Source organism: Peromyscus eremicus, chromosome 1 (assembly GCF_949786415.1).
Source record: "Peromyscus eremicus chromosome 1, PerEre_H2_v1, whole genome shotgun sequence".
In the NCBI taxonomy this organism is placed as follows: Eukaryota; Metazoa; Chordata; class Mammalia; order Rodentia; family Cricetidae; genus Peromyscus; species Peromyscus eremicus.
In genome coordinates this window covers 178,304,502-178,324,399 of record NC_081416.1, presented here as the reverse complement: position 1 = coordinate 178,324,399, position 19,898 = coordinate 178,304,502, and the positions used below count along the sequence as shown (strand labels likewise).

General features: G+C 42.5%; 2 protein-coding genes and 1 pseudogene across 2 annotated transcripts in view; all 3 read right to left on the bottom strand.

Moving 5' to 3' along the window:
* LOC131902402 (zinc finger protein 418-like) overlaps nt 1-11,669 on the bottom strand; it is a gene marked incomplete at its 5' end in the record, with an annotated part of 30,516 nt that extends 18,847 nt beyond the window's left edge. The window contains 1 exon segment of the mRNA XM_059253400.1: nt 10,766-11,669. Within this exon segment, the coding sequence (XP_059109383.1) occupies nt 10,766-11,669 (904 nt within the window).
* LOC131926192 (cyclin-H-like) lies at nt 882-2,589 on the bottom strand (annotated as a pseudogene).
* A 17-nt stretch (nt 11,670-11,686) lies between the features above and the next one.
* Nucleotides 11,687-18,562, bottom strand: LOC131902392 (zinc finger protein 416-like; the record flags this gene model as incomplete). The annotated part of the gene is made up of 3 exons (XM_059253390.1): nt 17,141-18,562; nt 15,524-15,650; nt 11,687-11,859 (listed from the first exon to the last, which is right to left on the bottom strand). Coding segments are annotated over exons 1-3 (348 nt in total), but the record flags the coding sequence as incomplete, so codon positions are not given.
* Nucleotides 18,563-19,898: the final 1,336 nt, after the last annotated feature.

Below are 19,898 nucleotides of genomic sequence, written 5' to 3'. Positions count from 1 at the left end.
AAGAAGGTAAGGCCTCCCATGGGGAGTCAGCAGAGCCTAGTACATTCAGTAGAGGCAGGTCCAAGCCCCTCCCCCTGCCTCAAGGCTGTGCCAGATGTCCCACTATAGGTAGTGGGCTCCAAAGCGTCTGTTCATGCATCAGGGATGGATCCTGATACTACTGCCAGGGTGCCCCTTAAGCAGATCAAGCTACGCAACTGTCTCACTTATGCAGAGGTCCTAATCTAGTCCCATGGAGGTTCCACAGGTGTTGGTCTAAATTTCATGAGTTCCCATTAGTTTGGTTTGGCTGTCTCTGTAGGTTTCTCCATCATGATTTTGATGCCTCTTGCTCATAGAATTCCTCTTCTCTCTCTTTGACTGGACTCCTGGAGCTTGGCCTGTTGTTTGGCTGTGGATCTCTTCATCTGCTTCATCTGGAGAAAGTTTCTATGGTCACAGTTAGGGTATTCACCAATCTGATTACTGGGGTAAACCAGTTCAGGCACCGTCTCCACTATTGCTAGTAGTCTAAGACAAGTGGTCTTTTCAGTAGCCTCCAATAAAGATAAAGTGAATGCTAACATTGCCCTGCTCACCTTCTCCAGCTCCCCACCTAAGGGATGGTCATTGATGTACTCTGAAGGTCCTTCTAGTTTCTCTTTATTTACAAGCTCTAAGGTCCTTAGTATCTAATTTGTTGAGTTGATCCTTTTTTGTTATCATCTTTCTGTGGAATCTCTGGTTGAAGCTTATCAAATATAGATAGTCATTGTTGGTCCCACTTCCACAATTTGGTTCCTGCAGATAAAATCCCAACAGCACGGTTTTAAAATTTCATTCATTAAGTATAACACAATTAAAATGGAAGTAGGTATGAAAAAAGTTTAATTTTTGCTCAGTAATGTCCAATTAAATATCCCAGAAAGTATACAGAACTAGATCTTGCAATTTTTACTAAATTAAAAATGGGTGATGCGGAGGGAAGAGTGGGTGTGATAACAATGCATGTATTTTTTATAATTAGAAAAGTTTAATATATTTTGGTGTTTCACATTGTACTACTTAAAAGAAAGTTAAATGTCAGACATGCTTCCTAATTCTGTTGCTTAGTTAGCACTGGCATTGTACTTTCAAATGGTTAGAGAGATTGATCTACCAGGTCATCATAAGTCCATTCCTCCTCTTCTTGTTTGGGTTTCTTTGATACATAGTCATGATTTTTATAGCCTTTCCTCTTTTTCATAACCACATTAAGGGCAAGGTCAGCAGAATGACATCACTCCAATTTCTGTTTCAGAACAGCAACTTCTTCAGACCTGGGTGGCTCATACTTTTTAACTAGGTTTCTCATGCTATTCATTATATCCAGCAACTGTGACAGGCAAGTTATATTTTCTCTCAGCATTAGACTCGCTGATAACTTTCCATAGTAACTACAGCTCTAGGGGCACTTGATAAAATAGCAGTCAGGGCAATTTGTGAAGGTGTGTATAAAAGATAAGAATCTGTCAACTCAATTCTTCTAAGAAAATCATCAGCTGTTTTCCTAAAAATCTCTGGATTCTCCAACATGGAGTATCAAATGGTCGATAAGGATTGTGGACAATAAGGTGAAAATTAAGCTGCTATATAAGTAGTAATTCATATTCCAAAATCTGTTCCAGTGCTTTCTCCTGTCCAAGGGGACTCTCTTGAAGATTTCCAACAGATTGAGGACTAGACACATTGAATTAATGTACTTTGCAGGCCAGAAATGCATAAGTGAGCATTTTTATCTGGGGGTGATATTCCATTACTGAATTATTAAGATAAAAATGCTTGAAATACATACAAGCTGTAACCACAACAGAGAGTGGCATTGTTGGCTTAAACATCAAACAGAATTCCAATAATCTTTTCTCATAGTATTTGCAAAGTGTCATTTCTTCATAAGGCTCAAGAAACACTGGATCATTTGGAAGAATCTTACTGTTAGCCACCCCTTTGCACTTGAATTTGTGGTTGATGTTAGCCCCCAGGCACGCTAGTTGCTCCTCACCCGCAAAGGTCCAGTGCTGCTTCTGGCTGTTGCTGTGGTACATGGTGTAGCCCTGGCAGGTTGAAAGGCCCAAGACAGCAACAGGACATGTAATGGAATTTCTAAGCAGTCTCATTAAATAAAAAATATGGAGGCAAATATAGGGGTAAAAGCCTTAGAGATCAGGGAATTAGGAATAGCCATCAGCTAACCTTATCTCCCCTCGCCACAGCTTCCAAAGTGAGCTACTTTCTGTCTATCCACACCATTATTGCCTTGCTGTTCTGCCCTCTCATTGGCTCTTAGCCCAGTTACCTCACTTCCTTGTCACTGCCTGTCTGTACAGACCTTCAGGTCTCTATGGTTGGTACTGGGATTAAATGCATATGTCACCACGCTTGGCTCTGTTCCCTAGTATGGCCTTGAACACACAGAGACTCTGACTGCCAAGTGATCAGATTAAGGGCATGTGCTACCACTATTTGATTTTTGTGTTTACTTAAAATTGCTTGCTGTTTCCTCTGATCTCCAGGCAAACTTAACTTAGCCCCACATTGGGCGCCAAAATGTAGTTGGAAGTTTTCCTGTGTCCTGGCCGGCTGGTGGTCAGAACAAACCTCTCCCACTTGCATCCCCCAAGTAAACACACAGAGGCTTATATTAATTATAACTGCTCAGCCATTAGCTCAGACTTATTACTGACTACTTAAATTAACCCATAATTCTTATTTATGTTTAGCCACATGGCTTGGTACCTTTTCTCAGTTCTGCCTTCATATCTTACCTTCTCTGTGTCTGACTGGTGACTCCTGACTCATCCTTCCTCTTCCCAGAATTCTCCTTATCTGCTGTATGGCCTATACTTCCTACCTGGCTACTGGCCAATCACCATTTTATTTATCAACCAATCAGAGAAACACATATTCACAGCATACAGAACAACATCCCACAGCAGCGACATGTCAGGAGACCACAGCCCAGAAAAATGCATATATTGAAGTATGAAATTCTCAAAAGAAATTTAAAAGGGGCATGAGACAAGTTTAAGTTAATTTATTATATGTGTTTTCATGTGTTCTTTTTACACTAGACAGTAAGTTGTCCTACTCAAGGATAGGACATATGCCTCATCTCAGTCACTCATGGGTCCTGCTCACTAATATGAGCACAACAGAGTAAGTGCTCACAGAAATGGAAGATTGGGGAAATCTCATTAGCTTCTTGTGGGTTACCACAAGTCTGTTGCAGGTCTTCATTGGACACATAGACAAGAGTATAGAAAGAGCTTGGAGTTGAGAGAACAAACCTAGAACAAACCTGTCTTACATCCAATGGAGAACACATCATTCCTACTTTGTGAAAAACTGGGGTCCAATCCCCGCAAGCCTGAGTAGATGAACCCTCTGGTGGACCAAGATGTTTCTCGGGGCAGTTTCTTCAACTTCATTTTTGAAGGGCTCTCACTGTGTAGCCATGGGTAGCCTGGAATTTGCTATGTACACCAGGTTGGCCTTGAACTCACAGAGATCCACCTACTTCTGGCATTAAAGGTGTGGACCACCATAACTTGCTCCTACTTTCTTTTTTTATAACATGATTTATTTATTTAGTAATGTGCAAATGGAAGTCAGAGGACAATCTTTCGGAGTTCGTTCTCTCCTTCCACCACGTGGGCTCTGGGGCTCAAACTTAGGTTTCCAGGCCTGTCAGCAAGCATCCTTACCAGCTGAGCCACCTCACCGGCACCTTCCATTTTCTTGCTGCCAGTTGAGATATGGCCACAGCCAAAGCCGCAGTACCCTAGGACCATTTCTTTTTTTTTTTTTTGGTTTTTCGAGACAGGGTTTCTCTGTGTAGCTTTGCGCCTTTCCTGGAACTCACTTGGTAGTCCAGGCTGGCCTCGAACTCACAGAGATCCACCTGGCTCTGCCTCCCGAGTGCTGGGATTAAAGGCGTGCGCCACCACCGCCCGGCATAGGACCATTTCTTTAAGCTTCAATTTCCAAACCAGCCTTTGGTTTGGAATAATCATACATTTGTTACCAGACACTGCTGAGAACTAGAGAGAAATGTTCATGAGGTCTTCAGTGGAGTGCCTAGCAGACATAGGTGCTTGGTGTTGTCAACTTTCTTATTGCAGTCCTCAAAGTTGATACCATCATCACTCCCATGCCACAAGGAGCAATGTGGGCTGTGGTGGCTTTTGGAAGTTATTTGCAGGCTCACATTGAAGAACGAGAGGCAGGATAGGGATATGATTCAGTGGCAGAGGGTGCTTGCTTGTCTGGGATACACGGGCCCAGGTACAACCCCTTTTACTGCAAAAACCAAAGAAAAGAAACAAGATTGTCAGGGCCTAGGTAGGGCCAAAAGCCTTTTGGGATCCTGGGGATGGAACAAGAAGTCCTGGGCATTGGTTCCCTGTCAGGGTCACGCTTGGCAAGGCCAGGAATGGACTGGTGCCAGGGCTCCCAGGGGCCTGGAGCTTGACAGTTTCCCTGTAAAACTGTGATCAAATGTTCCAGACACTGAGATATGAAATGCCTTGCTTACTGTACAAGTATGTATCTTGCAAAACAGGAAGTAGGGGGTGCTCTGTATTCCCCATAATTCTGCTGTCTGTTTTCTGCTTTACTTTACTGACTTGTTTTCTGCTTCCTCACTTGAGAGGTATATAAGGAGTGTGATGATCCTCACTTGAGGTATACAAGGAATGGTGATATTCCCCACTTGAGAAGTATATATGGAGCTGTGATACTGATGAACTTTCTAGTTTTGGTCATCAGCCCTGGCAGCCCTCCTGACCTCAGCTTTTGACTCTTTCCTTTCTCATCCCAGTCTTTTCCCTCAGAATCCCAGTGTAAACCCATTGTATACCCAGGTAGAACTGCTGGTCCAGTATACAGGATTTGAAGAGGGACACTAAAGAGGGACAAATATGAGGGATGATCAATTAATAAACAAGACAGGTCCTGACAATGAGTGAGCTGGGATACATCATGAATAATCTGAGTGACTGTCAGTAAATTACCCAGGGCTTCCTGTATTCTAGGCCAAGGAGACACTGTAGTCCTAAATGCTCACTACTGAATGTTAATAAGATCACTTCCTACCCATCACTACATTTCTTTAAAAAACAATTGTTTTTGTTTCTAATTATGTTCATTTGTGTGTTGTGTGTGTAGGTTTGTGGATGTGAATGTAGGTGCCCACAGAGGCCAGAGGTACTTGATTTCTTGGAGCTTGAATTACTGATAGTTGTGAGTCTTGTATGTCCACCCTAAAGAGTGCTGGAACTAAGCTAGGGTCCTCTGCAAAGGCAGAGTGCTCTCAACTGCTGAGTCATCTCTCTAGGCCCAATGTCTATTTGGCATGTGTGTATATGTGTGTGTGCAAGTGTGCCATGACACACATGTGGTAGCCCACAGCACAACTTGGGAGAGTTGTTTCACCTTCCATTCTGTGGGTTCCAGGGATTGAACTCAGGTTGTTAGGCTTGGAGGTGGATGTCTACACCTATAGAACCATCTCACAGGCCTGAAAGGCAGACAGACAAATTCACTGTAGCCAGTTGCAACCTGGCACCTCTTGTTCTGAGCTTGCTGTGGTACCTTTCCAGCATAGCAGAGCAACAACCTGTACTTTATCTCTGTCACTGAGCTTTGTACAGACAGGATGTGAGATCCAAGTGTCAGATTGAGGTGATGGAAATGAGTATCTTCCCCCATAAGACAGTGGCCCAGAATCAGGCCCAGGCCCAAGAGTGGTCCCCAGCCCCAAGGTTGGAGGAAGCAGGGTCACTGACCATTTGCAGACCTCCTGGGACCCTGTAGGGGAGTACTGTATTGTAAATTTTTATTTATTGGTGTGTGTGTGTGTGTGTGTGTGTGTGTGCCACAGCATGCATGTGAGTTTAGCAAACCACTTTTGAGTTGTCCCACAGAGTCCAATTTGTACTCTTCATATACTTTGGGTGTGGGGCCATCCACGGAAGCATGGTTGGCTTACCAGAGGCCACACTTCTAAAGAAAATTGACTCTCTCTCTCCTCTTAACAGTCATCAACAGTCAATAACTCCTCAGTATGGGGGCTAATAAGCATCTCACTTCATGCTGGCTTACTGACCTTGAGCAGGCAGTCACAGCTGGTATGGGCTCATGAGTGCAGTGGTCCTGTCATGTCCATATGACACTGTTCTTCCCAGTGGTCCCCAACATGCTCTATGGTGGCAGAACCACTCATCCATGCCTTATCACAATGGACCAAAAATCTCCTGAATCTTGTAAGTCAAAAATATATCTATCTTCCTGTAGGTTCTATCAAGTATTTTATCACAGTAACGACAAAAAATTAAGCTTGTATCAAGACACCAATATTACACATTATATAGGTAGAATTTGTTGTGAAACAAACTTCAATTGATCTATTTTACTTTTTTAGAGATGGTCTCACTTAGTTTATTGAGCTGGCCTTGAACTCCTGGGCTTAAATAATTATCTTGCCTTAGTCTTCTGAGTGCTGGGAGTACAGCTGTGTGTCACCATGTTTAGAAATAAAGCTATTTCATAAAGAGAAAGGTATGAATGTCCCAAACTGTCACTTCACAATTATTTGATTATATATTCTTGACAATATGCCTATCAGTATGACAGAGAAAGAATATGATGTCACATCTCTAAGTTCACATGTAGTGACATCACATGCCAGTCTGACTAGGATGATTTGTATTAGGAAAACTGATAAGCAGTGCAACAGGTTTATTTGTTTTTACTGAATTTCTAGATTCAAGAATTCGCTGAAAATGTTAAGAATGAATTTCAAGTTAAAAATTACTATGTCCGCCGGGCGGTGGTGGCGCACGCCTTTAATCCCAGCACTCGGGAGGCAGAGCCAGGCGGATCTCTGTGAGTTCGAGGCCAGCCTGGGCTACCAAGTGAGTTCCAGGAAAGGCGCAAAGCTACACAGAGAAACCCTGTCTTGAAAAAACCAAAAAAAAAAAAAAAATTACTATGTCCATACTATTAATACTATGAATATTACAAAATGTTGAGAAAATATTTTTCGTATTCAAAAACAATTATTTCATTTATCAAAGTTATTCATATGACCAAAAACTAAGTAAAGTTCCACTACATTTCTTAGTTATAAATGTTTTGTACTTTTTAGAAAAATGGGATTGTCAGCCATTACCCATTAAACATAGACAAATGGTATTAACATTTTATGAGAAAAGGTATACTGATGGAACAGCAGGTAGAACTATCAACATCATAGAAATGCGATTAAAACCACAATGAGCTGACATTATATACAGCTCACCATTCCAAAGGGATTGCCTTACTCAAGAATGGGCAAACTTGCTGGATGGTGGTGGCCCACGCTTTTAATCCCAATATTTGGGAGGCAGAGCCAGATGGATCTTTGTGAGTTCCAGGAGAGCCAGGACTACACAGAGAAACCCTGTCTTGGAAAAAGAAGCATGGCCAGACTTATGAAGTAGTATGTGTGTATACATACTGACATTGAGATTACAAGAATACAATTAGTTTAAGAGAGGATAAAACTTGTACATTTAAAAATTGTAAGTACATAATCTTTGTGGCCTTTTTGTTGTTATCAGTACCAAACTGGAAATGATTCACCTGCTTATTAATATGAACACAACTATAAGAGAATATTTCTCAGAGAAAAATGTTTGTGTCAGTAACATTAAGGAATCTAAAAGTGATTGCTTATTGTGAAAAACACAGGAAAATGTTAGTACATTATGGGGGCTGAAGAGATATCCCAGCAGTTAATGATACTTGCTGATCTTGGAGTGCATAGGTTTAGTGCTCAGCATCACATACATATTTAACTACAGTTCCAGGGGATCCAAAGCCCTCTTCTGACCTCTGCAGGTACCAGGCATGCATTTGGTGCACACACATTGATGCAAGCAAAATACTCATACACATAAAATAAAATTTAAAAACTGACCTTTTAAAAGTTAGCACATTATGATCCTATCCATAATAGTTATAAAAACTCAAATTAATTCAATTTAACAATGCAAATTGGGCTGGGGAGTTGGCTCAGGGGTTAAGAGCACTTGTTGCTCTTGTAGAGGATTCAAGTTCAATTTCTAGCACCCACATGATGGCTCACAACCATTCATAACTTCAAGCCCAGGGGATCTGATGCCCTCTTTCAGGCATGCATGTGGTACACAGGTAAAATACTTACTCTCATAAAATAATAAAATAACACACACAAAAAAAGGAAATCTTTGGCTACCTGAAAGCCTGGGACCACAGGGGAATTATATAGAAACATAACAACTTTTGAATATGTTGACTGTAGAGTTCACAATGTCTTCATGGCATACATGGATGATAAACTTTTAAAATGCATACACTTTAAATATTTAGAGGTAGTGATATTTCAATTTTATACAAGTAAATTTTTTTAAAATGGCTAAAAGTGAAAAAGATAAATCTCTATTTTTCTAGAAACTATGTTTGGCAACCCCACTGGTTTTCCATTCTTCACTGATACTAGGTGAAGGTAGTTTTACAGCAGCTGGAGAGGGGGAGGTGAACAATGGAGGCTGATTCAAATCGAGACAAGAACAATCCTTGCTAGACAAAACCAAAGCCAGACCACCAACCAAAACCCAAAACATCATCAGTGTTTCCTTTATGGGAATCTCAGTTAAATTTCCTTGTATTTTTGCCTACATAACATTTAAACTTATGCGGAATTTCAAGAAATGTGGTGGAGAACTGCAAAAGTTTAAGACTATCTTCTCAATGACTTCAAGTACAAGACATACAGATTTGGTTGTGTGATTTGCCCAAGACACAGTCACTAGAATTTAAGACAGTTTTCATAAGCAACACAATGCATACAGCTTTCTGCCGGCTCTTCCACAATCCATGGACCACACACTATGTTTTGGTACTAATTATTGTTCTTTCCTGGATCCCAGTGACAAAAACTTGTGGAATCGTAAGATTACACATGTCTTCACAGAACCCATATGAAATGTGTCTGTTCAACAGCACTGCACACTAAATGTAAATTTATTGTTGTTGTTTTTGGTTTTGTTTTTTTTTTGTTTTTTGGAGACAGGGTTTCTCTGTGTAGCTTTGTGCCTTTCTGGATCTCGCTCTGTAGACCAGGCTGGCCTTGAACTCACAAAGATCCGCCTGCCTTTGCCTCCTGAGTGCTGGGATTAAAGGCGTGTGCTACCACCGCCCATAAATGTAAATTTATGCGGGACTATTGTAATCAGTCCAAGCTGTATCAAGGAGCACCAAAGGTAGTTAAAACAACTAATCTTTCCATGGGGGTGATCACTAGTCTTTTTTTTAATGCCTTACTTTTATTCTTTTTAGATATATTTTATTTTACTTTTATGTTCTTTGGTGCTTTTGCCATGGATACCGGGTCCCCTGAAACTGGAGTTACAGATAGGTGTGAGCTGCCATGTGGGTGCTGGGAATTGAACTTGGGTCCTCTGGAAGAGCAGTCAGTGCCTCTTAACCCTTGAGCCATCTCTCCAGCCCCATGGTCACTAATCTTAAAAACAAAACAAAACAAAACATGGGGTTGGGGATTTAGCTCAGTGGTAGAGTGCTCGCTTAGTAAGCACAAGGCCCCCTTAGCTCCAGGGGGGAAAAAAGCAGTAACATTAAAGACACCTAGGCCAGAAAAGCCAAGGTCCAGGAAGCCTTGCTTTCCTACAGTGGGAGCAATGCTAGTAGTTACTGGGGAAGCATTGCAAACTATACACCACTGAAAAAGAACTGCTCTCAGTGTGTCTACTGTGGCACACACAGTGGGGCTTCATGAAAAACTGTCCTGCTTTTCGCACAACCTGGGCCTATGTCAGAATTCTGCTCATCAAGGGAGACAAACCATACCCCTTGATTAAAAGTACATGAGAGAATACGGCCTTTTCTATTGCACAAAGCCCAGCAATACTACAGAGGATGCGACTACTTAGTGAGTTGAAGTGTGTAAGTATCAATTAGATATGCATATTCAGTCAGAAAAGGGAATAAAGTCTATCTCAACTACAAAGAGTAACATTAGGCCAAGAATTAAAAGGAAGGCAAGCCTTTGCCCAGAAGTCTCCTTAGTAACCAAATTACAGGCTCACATACAGTCAGTCAGAAAAGGAAATACATCACCCCTAAGGTGCAGGCTACTGATAATTTCCTCTAGGGAGCCCAGGCATGCTGGTGGTACATGTACACATATGTTAAAGGTGCTAAGAGGGGAAGCTCTTTCAATGAAATAATGTGGCAGTGATTTAATTTGGTCAAGGAGGACTATCAAGAACTGCTGAAGGGCAGCTTCCAAATGTATCACACTGCCTGAAAGGCATGGGACCCTTTAGACCCACATGTTTATGATGGGGTTTACGTTGGCAGATGGCATGCTCAAAAAAATTCAAACCATCTTAGCTGGGTGTGGTGGCACATGCCTTTAATCCAGCACTTGGGAGGCAGAGGTAGATGGATCACTATGAGTTTGAGGCCAACTTGCTCTACATAGTAATTTCTAAGACAGCCAGAGCTACTTAGGGAGATCCTGTTTCAAACAAGCAAACAAACAACAAAAACCCAAAATGTTCAGCTTATCTGTTAAGAGCAAAAGATTACATTACCTGTTGCTCTAAGGCCTTTCTAAAATCTGCACTTTTAGGAGCTATGGTAGACACAGGGTTAAGGAGTTTCCCACATTTGCTGCCTTCCTGAGTATTCCCCATGCCATGACCTTTTTGGTGTTGAAAGAAACTTGAGCCCTGGCTAAAAGATTGACCACATTTGGTGCATTCATAAGGCCTTTCTCCAGTGTGGACTATTTGGTGTTGAATGAGGACAGACTTTTGCCTAAATGATTTTCCACACTGGTCACACTCATATGGCCTTTCCCCAGTGTGAATTCTGCAATGTTGAATAAGGCTGGTACTTCGACTGAAGAATTTCCCACATTCACCACATGTATAAGGCCTTTGCCCAGTGTGAACTCTCTGATGTTTAATAAAGGCAGCCCTGCGGCTAAAGGACTTTCCACACTGGCCACACTCATAAGGCCTAGCTCTGGTATGTATTCTCTGGTGTTCAACAAGATTGTAGCTTTGCCTGAAGAATTTCCCACACTCAGCACACTCATAGGGCCTTTCCTCAGTGTGAGTTCTCTGATGTCGATCAAGTTTGGATTTGTACCCAAAGGTTTTCCCACATTCCTCACATTCATAAGGCCTTTCTCCAGTGGGAACTTGCTGATGTCTAATAAAGGTAGCTCTTTGACTAAAAGATTTCCCACACTGGCCACACTCATAAATTTTTGTTGTAGTGTGAATTCTACCGTGTTCGATGAGGCTGAAGTTTTGCCTAAAGAACTTACCACATTCCCTACACTCATAAGGCCTTTCTCCAGTGTGAATTCTCTGGTGTCTAATGAGGGTAGCTCTTTGGCTAAAGGATTTCCCACACTCCCCACACTCATAAGGCTTTTCTCCAGTATGAATTCGTCAGTGTTCGATAAGGTTTGAGCTTTGGCTGAAGGATTTTCCACATTCTCCACACTTATATGGCCTCTCTCCAGTGTGAACTCTCTGATGTATAATGAGAGTGGCTTTCTGACTAAAGGACTTCTTACACTGTTTGCACTCATATGGCTACAAGTGAGTTTTTGTCCAGGTAGGTCATACAGATGCAAAATGTCTGTCAAGACAAGAACACAGATGTCACAGGGTTGAGTCTTTCCAGTGAGTAGAGTTTCCTTTGGAGTCCGGGCTTGTGGCATTTCTACACAAACACTCCGTACAGAAGGATTTTTTTCATACTCTGATTCATACCAACAATCTGAAAGAAAAAAAAATGCTGTTGAAAGTCATGTTAACTGTGGACGGAGTGTATCAATGATGCTTTATTATTGTTTTTTTCTATATTTGATTTTTTTTTTTTCTCGAGACAGGGTTTCTCTGTGTAGCTTTGCGCCTTTCCTGGAACTCACTTGGTAGCCCAGGCTGGCCTTGAACTCACAGAGATCCGCCTGGCTCTGCCTCCCGAGTGCTGGGATTAAAGGCGTGCGCCACCACCGCCCGGCCTTATATTTGATGTTTTAACCTCCTAAGGAATGCTTCTTCTCATTCAATCTTTAAGTCAAGCTAATTGTTTGGTTGTTTTGAGACAGGATCTCTTTACATAGCCCTGGCTGTTCTAGAACTCACTCTGTAGACCAGGCTGGCCTTGAACTCACAAAGATCCATCTACCTCTGCCTATCAAGTACTGGGATTAAAGGCATGTGCCACCCTGCCCAACAGAAGGGTGAACAATTGTTAACAGGTGACAAAGTGATCAATGGGTAGCATGGAGTTAATATGGAAAAGAACAAAAGCAATCCAGAAATGACATTAAAAAAATCATGTTTCCATATATAGCCAAGAATACACTCCTCTGCTCTGTCTGTCTTAGGGCCAGATACTGAACGACAAGGTCATATTCCTTTCTAAAGTCCAAAATTATTCTATCCATGAGATAGTCGAACTTTCATTTAAAAATAACAAATTTAGATGGTCTTAGACACAAGACATGACTCAACCAAATGGAGCCCCTGTTTAAAAGTTCACATTGAGCTGGGTGGTGGTGGCGCACGCCTTTAATCCCAGCACTCGAGAGGCAGAGCCAGGTGGATCTCTGTGAGTTCGAGGCCAGCCTGGGCTACCAAGTGAGTTCCAGGAAAGGCGCAAAGCTACACAGAGAAACCCTGTCTCGAAAAAACAAAAAAACAAACAAACAAAAAAAGTTCACATTGAGTTAGGTATGTAGTTCAGGTATAGAGTGGTTCTTAAGCAAGTTCAAAGTCCTGGGTTCAACATTCAGCACCAAAAAGCAAAACAAAACAAAAAACAACAACAAAACAAAAAACCAAAAACAAACAAACAAACAAACAAAAAACTACCTCTACTACTACTTCTACTACTAAAATGTTAGCCTATAGTAAAACAGGGCTTTCAAGAGCTAAAACATACGAAATGTGACTTATACAGGGTGAATTATTTCCATTGTTTTTCTGTTAAATAGCCCAGTTGTGTCCGTTTTTAATCCTAAAATGCCTCTGCATGCTAGTGTACTAACTAGTTCCTGGAGCCACTCCTAAGTCCATTGTGGAAAAGTCCTGTAAGAGTCCAAGATCTGATGCAAAGATTGTAATTTCAGCCCCATACTGATCACTGGGAGGGGAGAGGGGTGGAATCAGTTAATCAGTTATATGCAATGATTAAATCAATGAGACTTTCATCAAAACTACCACATGACATGGTTTAGGAAACATCTGGGTTGATCACTATAGAGAAGTGTTGGGAAGAGTGGTGTGCCCAGAGAGGACAGAAGGCTGCCAAACCTTCTGCTCAAATAATCTTTCCTTTCTTCTTTTTTCTCTCCTTCCCTTCTTCTCACCTCCCTCCTTCATTTTCTCTCTCCCTCTACTCTTCTTTCTTGCATGGAAACCAGAAGAAAACTATATAGCTCCACAGTGTGAGGCCTGGGCATCAAACTTGGGACAACCTACTTGGTCACAGATGCCTTCATCTGCTGAACCATCTTGCTGGCCATCTGACCAGAGCTTTGCTTATACAGCTATTCCATTTGATATTCCTGAATTGCAACCTCCATAACAGCATTTTTCTAGAAAATTATTAAACCAGAGACATGTTGAGAGAACCCTCAAATTTGTAGTTGCATAGACAAAAATGGACTGCTCTGGACATCTCATTTGCAACTGGAGTTTGAAGAGACTGAGCCTTTAATACATGAGACATACTTCATACTCCTGATAGAATCAAATCTGAGTCAAAATGCAGACCGGCAGTGCCTGCCACACTGTAGAATTGGTTGTTAGTATTGTAAAAATACACAGACCCTTTGAACATTCTTCCCAGTTGGTCAGACACAACGCAACTAACTTTTACAAATATTTTAAAAGCCTGTCTCATCATACAACCCAACAATGTAACTGTTGGACATGCTCCTTTGACAAGGGTAGATGGGTAACACACTTGACATGTCTAGGTTCAGAGAATTCTGACTGTACAAGTCTGCAGTGCTGTTTAAAGATCGGTGTTCACAGGGCATACTAAGTATAGGTCAGTGTTGGAAGATACTGGTGAGGGGCAGCGATGCTTGCGGGGCAGGAAGAAAGGTTGGGACAGCTGGAGCAGGAGCCAAGCAACTACTGAAGGTGGCGAAGAAAACACAGAAATGGGATATGGCGAGTGGCACATCAAAACACTGCTGTGTAACAGCTTTCTGGTGTGATTTGGACACAACTCTGATGTCTCTTCCTGCCTCACTTGCCACTCATGAGGGCCAAGCTTCCCCATGAGACTCCTTTTGCTTTTTATCCTATGAGAAAACCAGGAATTTCCCCCACAGTCCTACTTGTCTAAGAACGTGTGAACTCCATGATGCAAGTCTTTTTTTTTTTTTTTTTTAAAGATTTATTTATGCTGGGCGGTGGTGGCGCATGCCTTTAATCCCTCGGGAGGCAGAGGCAGGTGGATCTCTGTGAGTTTGAGGCCAGCCTGGTCTATAAAGCGAATTCCAGGAAAGGCGCAAAACTACACAGAGAAACCCTGTCTTGAAAAACCAAAAAAAAAAAAAAAAAAAAATTGATTTATTTATTATGTATACAGCATGTATGACTGCAGGCCAGAAGAGGGCACCAGATCTCATTACAGATGGTTGTGAGCCACAATGTGGTTGCTGGGAATTGAACTCAGGTCCTCTAGGAAGAGCAGCCAGTGCTCTTAACCTCTGAGCCATCTCTCCAGTCCCCTGTGATGCAAGTCTTAAGGAAAAGAAGGACAGGTTTAGAACAATCCAGTACACAGAAGGCCATTAGGAAGAAAGATAAGTATTTAAAAAAAAAAAAAAAAAAAAAAAAGCCTAGATGCCGGGTGGCAGTGGCGCACACATTTAATACCAGCATTCTGGAGGCAGAGCCAGGCGGATCTCTGTGAGTTCGAGGCCAGCCTGGTCTACAGAGTGAGTTCCAGGACAAGCACCAAAACTACACAGAGAAACCCTGTCTTGAAAAACAACAACAACAACAAAAGCCTAGAAGAAGGTCTGATAAGAATTCATAGCCCAACACAAGTACCAATCATGACAATGCTTGCCAGTTCCTGAAGGAGGTGGCTATAAAGAGGTGTCAGGTAGGAGGATGAAGAAAATGGAGCAATGGAACTATGGATGTGAAGAGTCACCCAGCTAAAAAGAGAGCAAGCCAAGTGGGAACTATAGATTAGATTCCAGGACTCTTGCCACTCAGAACTTTCAGTGAATCTTTTGGAGGCATCGAGTCTTTGGGTTGCTGAGGGTAATGCACACAGCTCAGACATGGGCACCCACAATGCACCTATCAAGGAAGTGGGATAATCAACAGGGCCTGTAGTCTGATAGCAGAATGGTCTGGATACAGAGAACAGAAGGAAATGAGACCACGGGGAGGTATGTGGGCCTTACCCAGTGAGGTTATAAGTGCAAAGTTCTCCAGCATCACAGTGAGATACAGTAGCCTCTGAGCTTCATCCAGGAGCTCCCACTCTCGCTGGCAGAAGTACACAGCCACGTCTTCAAAAGTCACACAGCCCTGTCAGGATGGAGACAAATCACAAAATGATCTACTTCTCTCCTAGGATTCCAAGTTCACCCACCTGCACACCCTTCCTTCATACACTATACTTGGTATTTTGTGCCTCTTTCGGGAGATACTGGGCTCCAAGGCCATTGACACGTACTTCTCACTGCAGGCTCAGTATCACTGTGTTCTCCTACAGTCCCCATAGGCCTGCTGGAGGAAGCCATGTAATTCTGAGCTTGGCAAACACAGGGCTGTAACTCATTGTATTAGACAATTATTCCAGGGACTCCCTAGATGTGTCCTTCGCACACATGTGAAGGTGAGCTGACTCTTCACTGTTATGTCTTGAATGCCAGCACCCACAGGTTTGCAGCTCTCATTCCTCTCTTTTGTACACACTTGTAAAAGGAGATAACTGCACAGAATTTCCCTCTGACCTGTGTACATATGCTGTGGCATGCATGATTATCCCACTTCCTTGATAGGTGCATTGTGGGTGCCCATATCTGAGCTGTGTGCATTACCCTCAGCAATCCAATGCCTCCAAAAGATTCACTGAAAGTTCTGAGTGGCAAGAGTCCTGGAATCTAATCTATAGTTCCCACTTGGCTTGCTCTCTTTTTAGCTGGGTGACTTGTGCATGTATATATATATATCTCCATGCATGTGTATATATATACACAATAATAGACAAACAAGGTTAAAATATTTTTAAAAATAAAAATATAGCTCATTCTTGTATTGAACTCCTGATTGCCCTTCTCAGCCCCCCAAGTGCTGGGATTACTGGGGTTTATATTCACATAAGGATTTACACCTCATTTTTAGGATGGCCAAAACAAAATTTCAGATATCCTAATATATCCCCAGATCGAATTCTACAGTCAACGTTAAAATGCAGTTAGTTAAGCTTCCACCCAATAAAAATCTAAAAATCTGGAGTCCCTTGAATTATTTTACCCTTCTCTCATTCCCCCTGAAGAAAAACCCAGATTTCTTAAATGAAAAAGCAATCCAGACCCCAACCACAGCTTTTGGCCCTCTGGTCACCACACTGATGAAGCCATACCAGCCATTCCCTGGACTAGGGCAGTAGCTGTGACTCTGGGGTGTCTATCACCTCCTGTTAACCCCACAGTGTGTGTGTAAGTCCCTCAAGCCACACTAGTTCCCAGGTCCCTCCCCTGAGAAGCTCAAACTCCCAGGTTTCACCCACAGAGCACTCTAACTGCTAGACCCTGCCCCTTGCTCTACAGAGTCAAAAGCCCTGTCTCTGGATTTGAAATCCCACCAATCTCCATCCTGGAAAGCTTCACCCTCAAAAGTCCCTCCCACCCAAGAAACTATATAAGCCCTGTATCAGTTCTCCGTTGTTTCTCCCCTGAGCAGAGGCAGGTTTTCACCTTCTTGGTTTTTTTCCCTCCCAATATCTCTCTTGTGTGAAGTTTGTTGTGCAGTGTGACTTTGTGGTATTCCTTGGTTCCCAACGGCCAGGATACCTTTTCATCTGAGCTGTAACGCTTACAGTGTGTTCTTGCTGCAGCCATGGGGAACCTGGTAAAAATCTTACCAAATCATCTCTGCTCCCATCATCTCCAGAATAGACATGGGACAGCAGAAGGACAGGCAACCTGTATCACTAAGCAAGTTCAGCCTCATATTTCAGTTCCATATTTTGGAACCCATGCCTGGGTAGCCTTTCTTTTCTCATCCCCCCTGGTTGCTAAGAGTTTTGTGAGAAACCTTTCTATATAACCCCCAGCCTGGGTTTCCACTCCTGGTTTGGGAGTTCTCCAGGTCCATGCAGTAGAACTCTGGTGAAACAATCAGTTTAGCACACAATTCCAGAGACAAGGAGTGAGGTCATCAGCGAATCCCCTGGAATACACTCTTTACTCACCTGTGAACAATCCATAAGTAGTCATGAGAATCTGTGGGAAGGTTGCCAAGGATCATGGTAGGGGTTTCACCAGCTCAGGCCTCCATATCCAGTCCTAGAGCTATGAGGCCTTATTAGATCTGAATTATCTATCTCTAGACGTCAGCACTCATAGCTGACTCCTAGTAGCCTCAACCTTCCTGGGTCTCAGTGCTCACCCCTCCAGGCTACTTTGAAAGATGTTTTTAAACCGTGTTCTTTCATTCCGATCCTCACTAAGCCCCAGATCCGTAAGGATACACGTAAAATTCCTCACCTTCCCATTCCATTGTAAGGCGTAAATGGTCCTGTTTATTCTTGTAAACAAGACAGGACACACATCTATCAATTAGTCCTTTGTGGGACCCACTCTCATCCAATCACATCCGAAATCAGTAACAGGGATTCCATTCACAAGCCCAGTACTGTTCAGGACACAGGGATTTCTACAATAGGGAGGAGAACAGAACTGTACTGGGGATCTAGTAGGACTGTGGTGAGGCCCAGGGGAACGTGACACTTACTAGAGCAGGTTGCGCCACTGCGGTGGCAGCAACCATCTTACTTTGCAAACATTCGAGCATCCCTCACGGCCGCCAGTGGTAGCGACGTAGATCTGCAGACCTGCCTGTCCTCTCCGCCTACCTTGGTCCCCACTACACACTCTTATATTGATGATAGCCAGAAATAACCCCAAAGCAGCTACAAGGACCGCTTGGCAGAGATGTAGTAAGTCTTGCCCAAAGCTTGCGGTCCAAACACCGACAAGGCCTTTCTCAGGTCCAGCCTTTTGCCACTCGGCTCAAAGAATTGTGGGCAATGTAGTTTCCTTGGTTACGCAGCCTCCTCCTTTGGTTTCAGTGGCAGGTTCAAGGATTTAAACCTTGGTTCTTAGAGCTGCTAGAAGTTTAAGCCTAAAGTCCCTCCATGCAGCTGAGCGGGGTCGCAATAACAACTTTGCGGATCGAGTTCGGGGCCTTTGTGATAAAGAGACCCGAGGCGTCAACTCAAATAGTCCTTAAATTCCTGAGCCTGGGGTCGACTCCGCACTTTTAGAATTTCTTGGGTTGGGGGAATGGCAGCCGAAAGTGCTGAGAGCAGCAAAAAAAAAAAAAAAAAAAAAAAAAAAAAAAAAAAAAAAAAAAAAAAAAAGTGACCTAGAACTCTTTGACACATATGGCATTAATGAGACCAACCAAATCAAACGGCAACAAAAATCTGAAGTTTTGGAGTCTTTTACAGTCGCTTCCTATGGACAAAAGTAGACTGGCAAAGTAGAGCCGGATGAGGACTGGGTCTCTAAAGGGAAAAGCTGGATTTGGAGTCATGTGTAGTTGTTCAGTTTGTGATTAATATGGCTGCGTATTACCCAGAATATGGCATTTTAAAGCCTTTTCTCATCTTCGAACCCTTGCATTCTTTCTGGGTCCTCTTCAATGCGTTTTCTGAGCATTGGAGGGAATAGCATAAATGTCTTATTTAGGGCTGAACACTCAACCATCAAAGTCTTTTTCTTTTTAATGTTTATTTTTATTTCTCCCTCTCCCTCTGTGCCCACGGAGGCCAGAAGAGGGTGTCAGAACACCCCCCCCCCCCCCCGAGACTCCCCGGAGCTGGAGTCAACCTCAGACACTACCAATCTGACAAAGATGCTGAGAATTGAACCGGCTCCACTGGAAAGTCAGCATAAGCTCTTAACTACTGAGACATCTCTTCAGTCTGTAAGATTTTCCTCAGTGCTTCTTTGGAGGTTGTGGCAGGAGAGAGCTGCTGCTCATATAATCTTGATCAAAGACTTCTCCTTCTCTACCAGGGAACATTTTCCTCTTGGACCAAGATCACAGCTTCAGCAGGGACATGCATGGAGCTTCAAGGGAGGAAGAGAACGCTTGCCTAGCCAGCCACATCAATCAAACCAACCCTGGCGATCAGAGGGGTTACAGATGTGGTAGCCAGACTGCCTGCACATTCTGAGAGAGTTTCTTAATGTCAGTCACCATGTACTCAATCAGGTTAAACATGTTTTTAAGTTTTTTTTTAATGTAAAAGTTACCTTAATTGAAATCATTAGTATAAGTAAAATATACTTTCCAAAAAAGAAAAGTACACCTATGTTCTTTTAGCTTTATTAGTTGTCTTCAACTGGCAACTAGCCACTTGATCATTAACAGGTAATAGTGACTTGTCCACAGAATAGAATTCTGCTTATCGATAAAAATAATGATGTGTTCTTATAGGCAACAATAATGAATCTAAAACCAATTACTCAATATGGAAATAACTAGAAAAAGAGCAAATACTTTGATTCCCTTCAAGTAAAATCCTAAAAGCTACAAGTA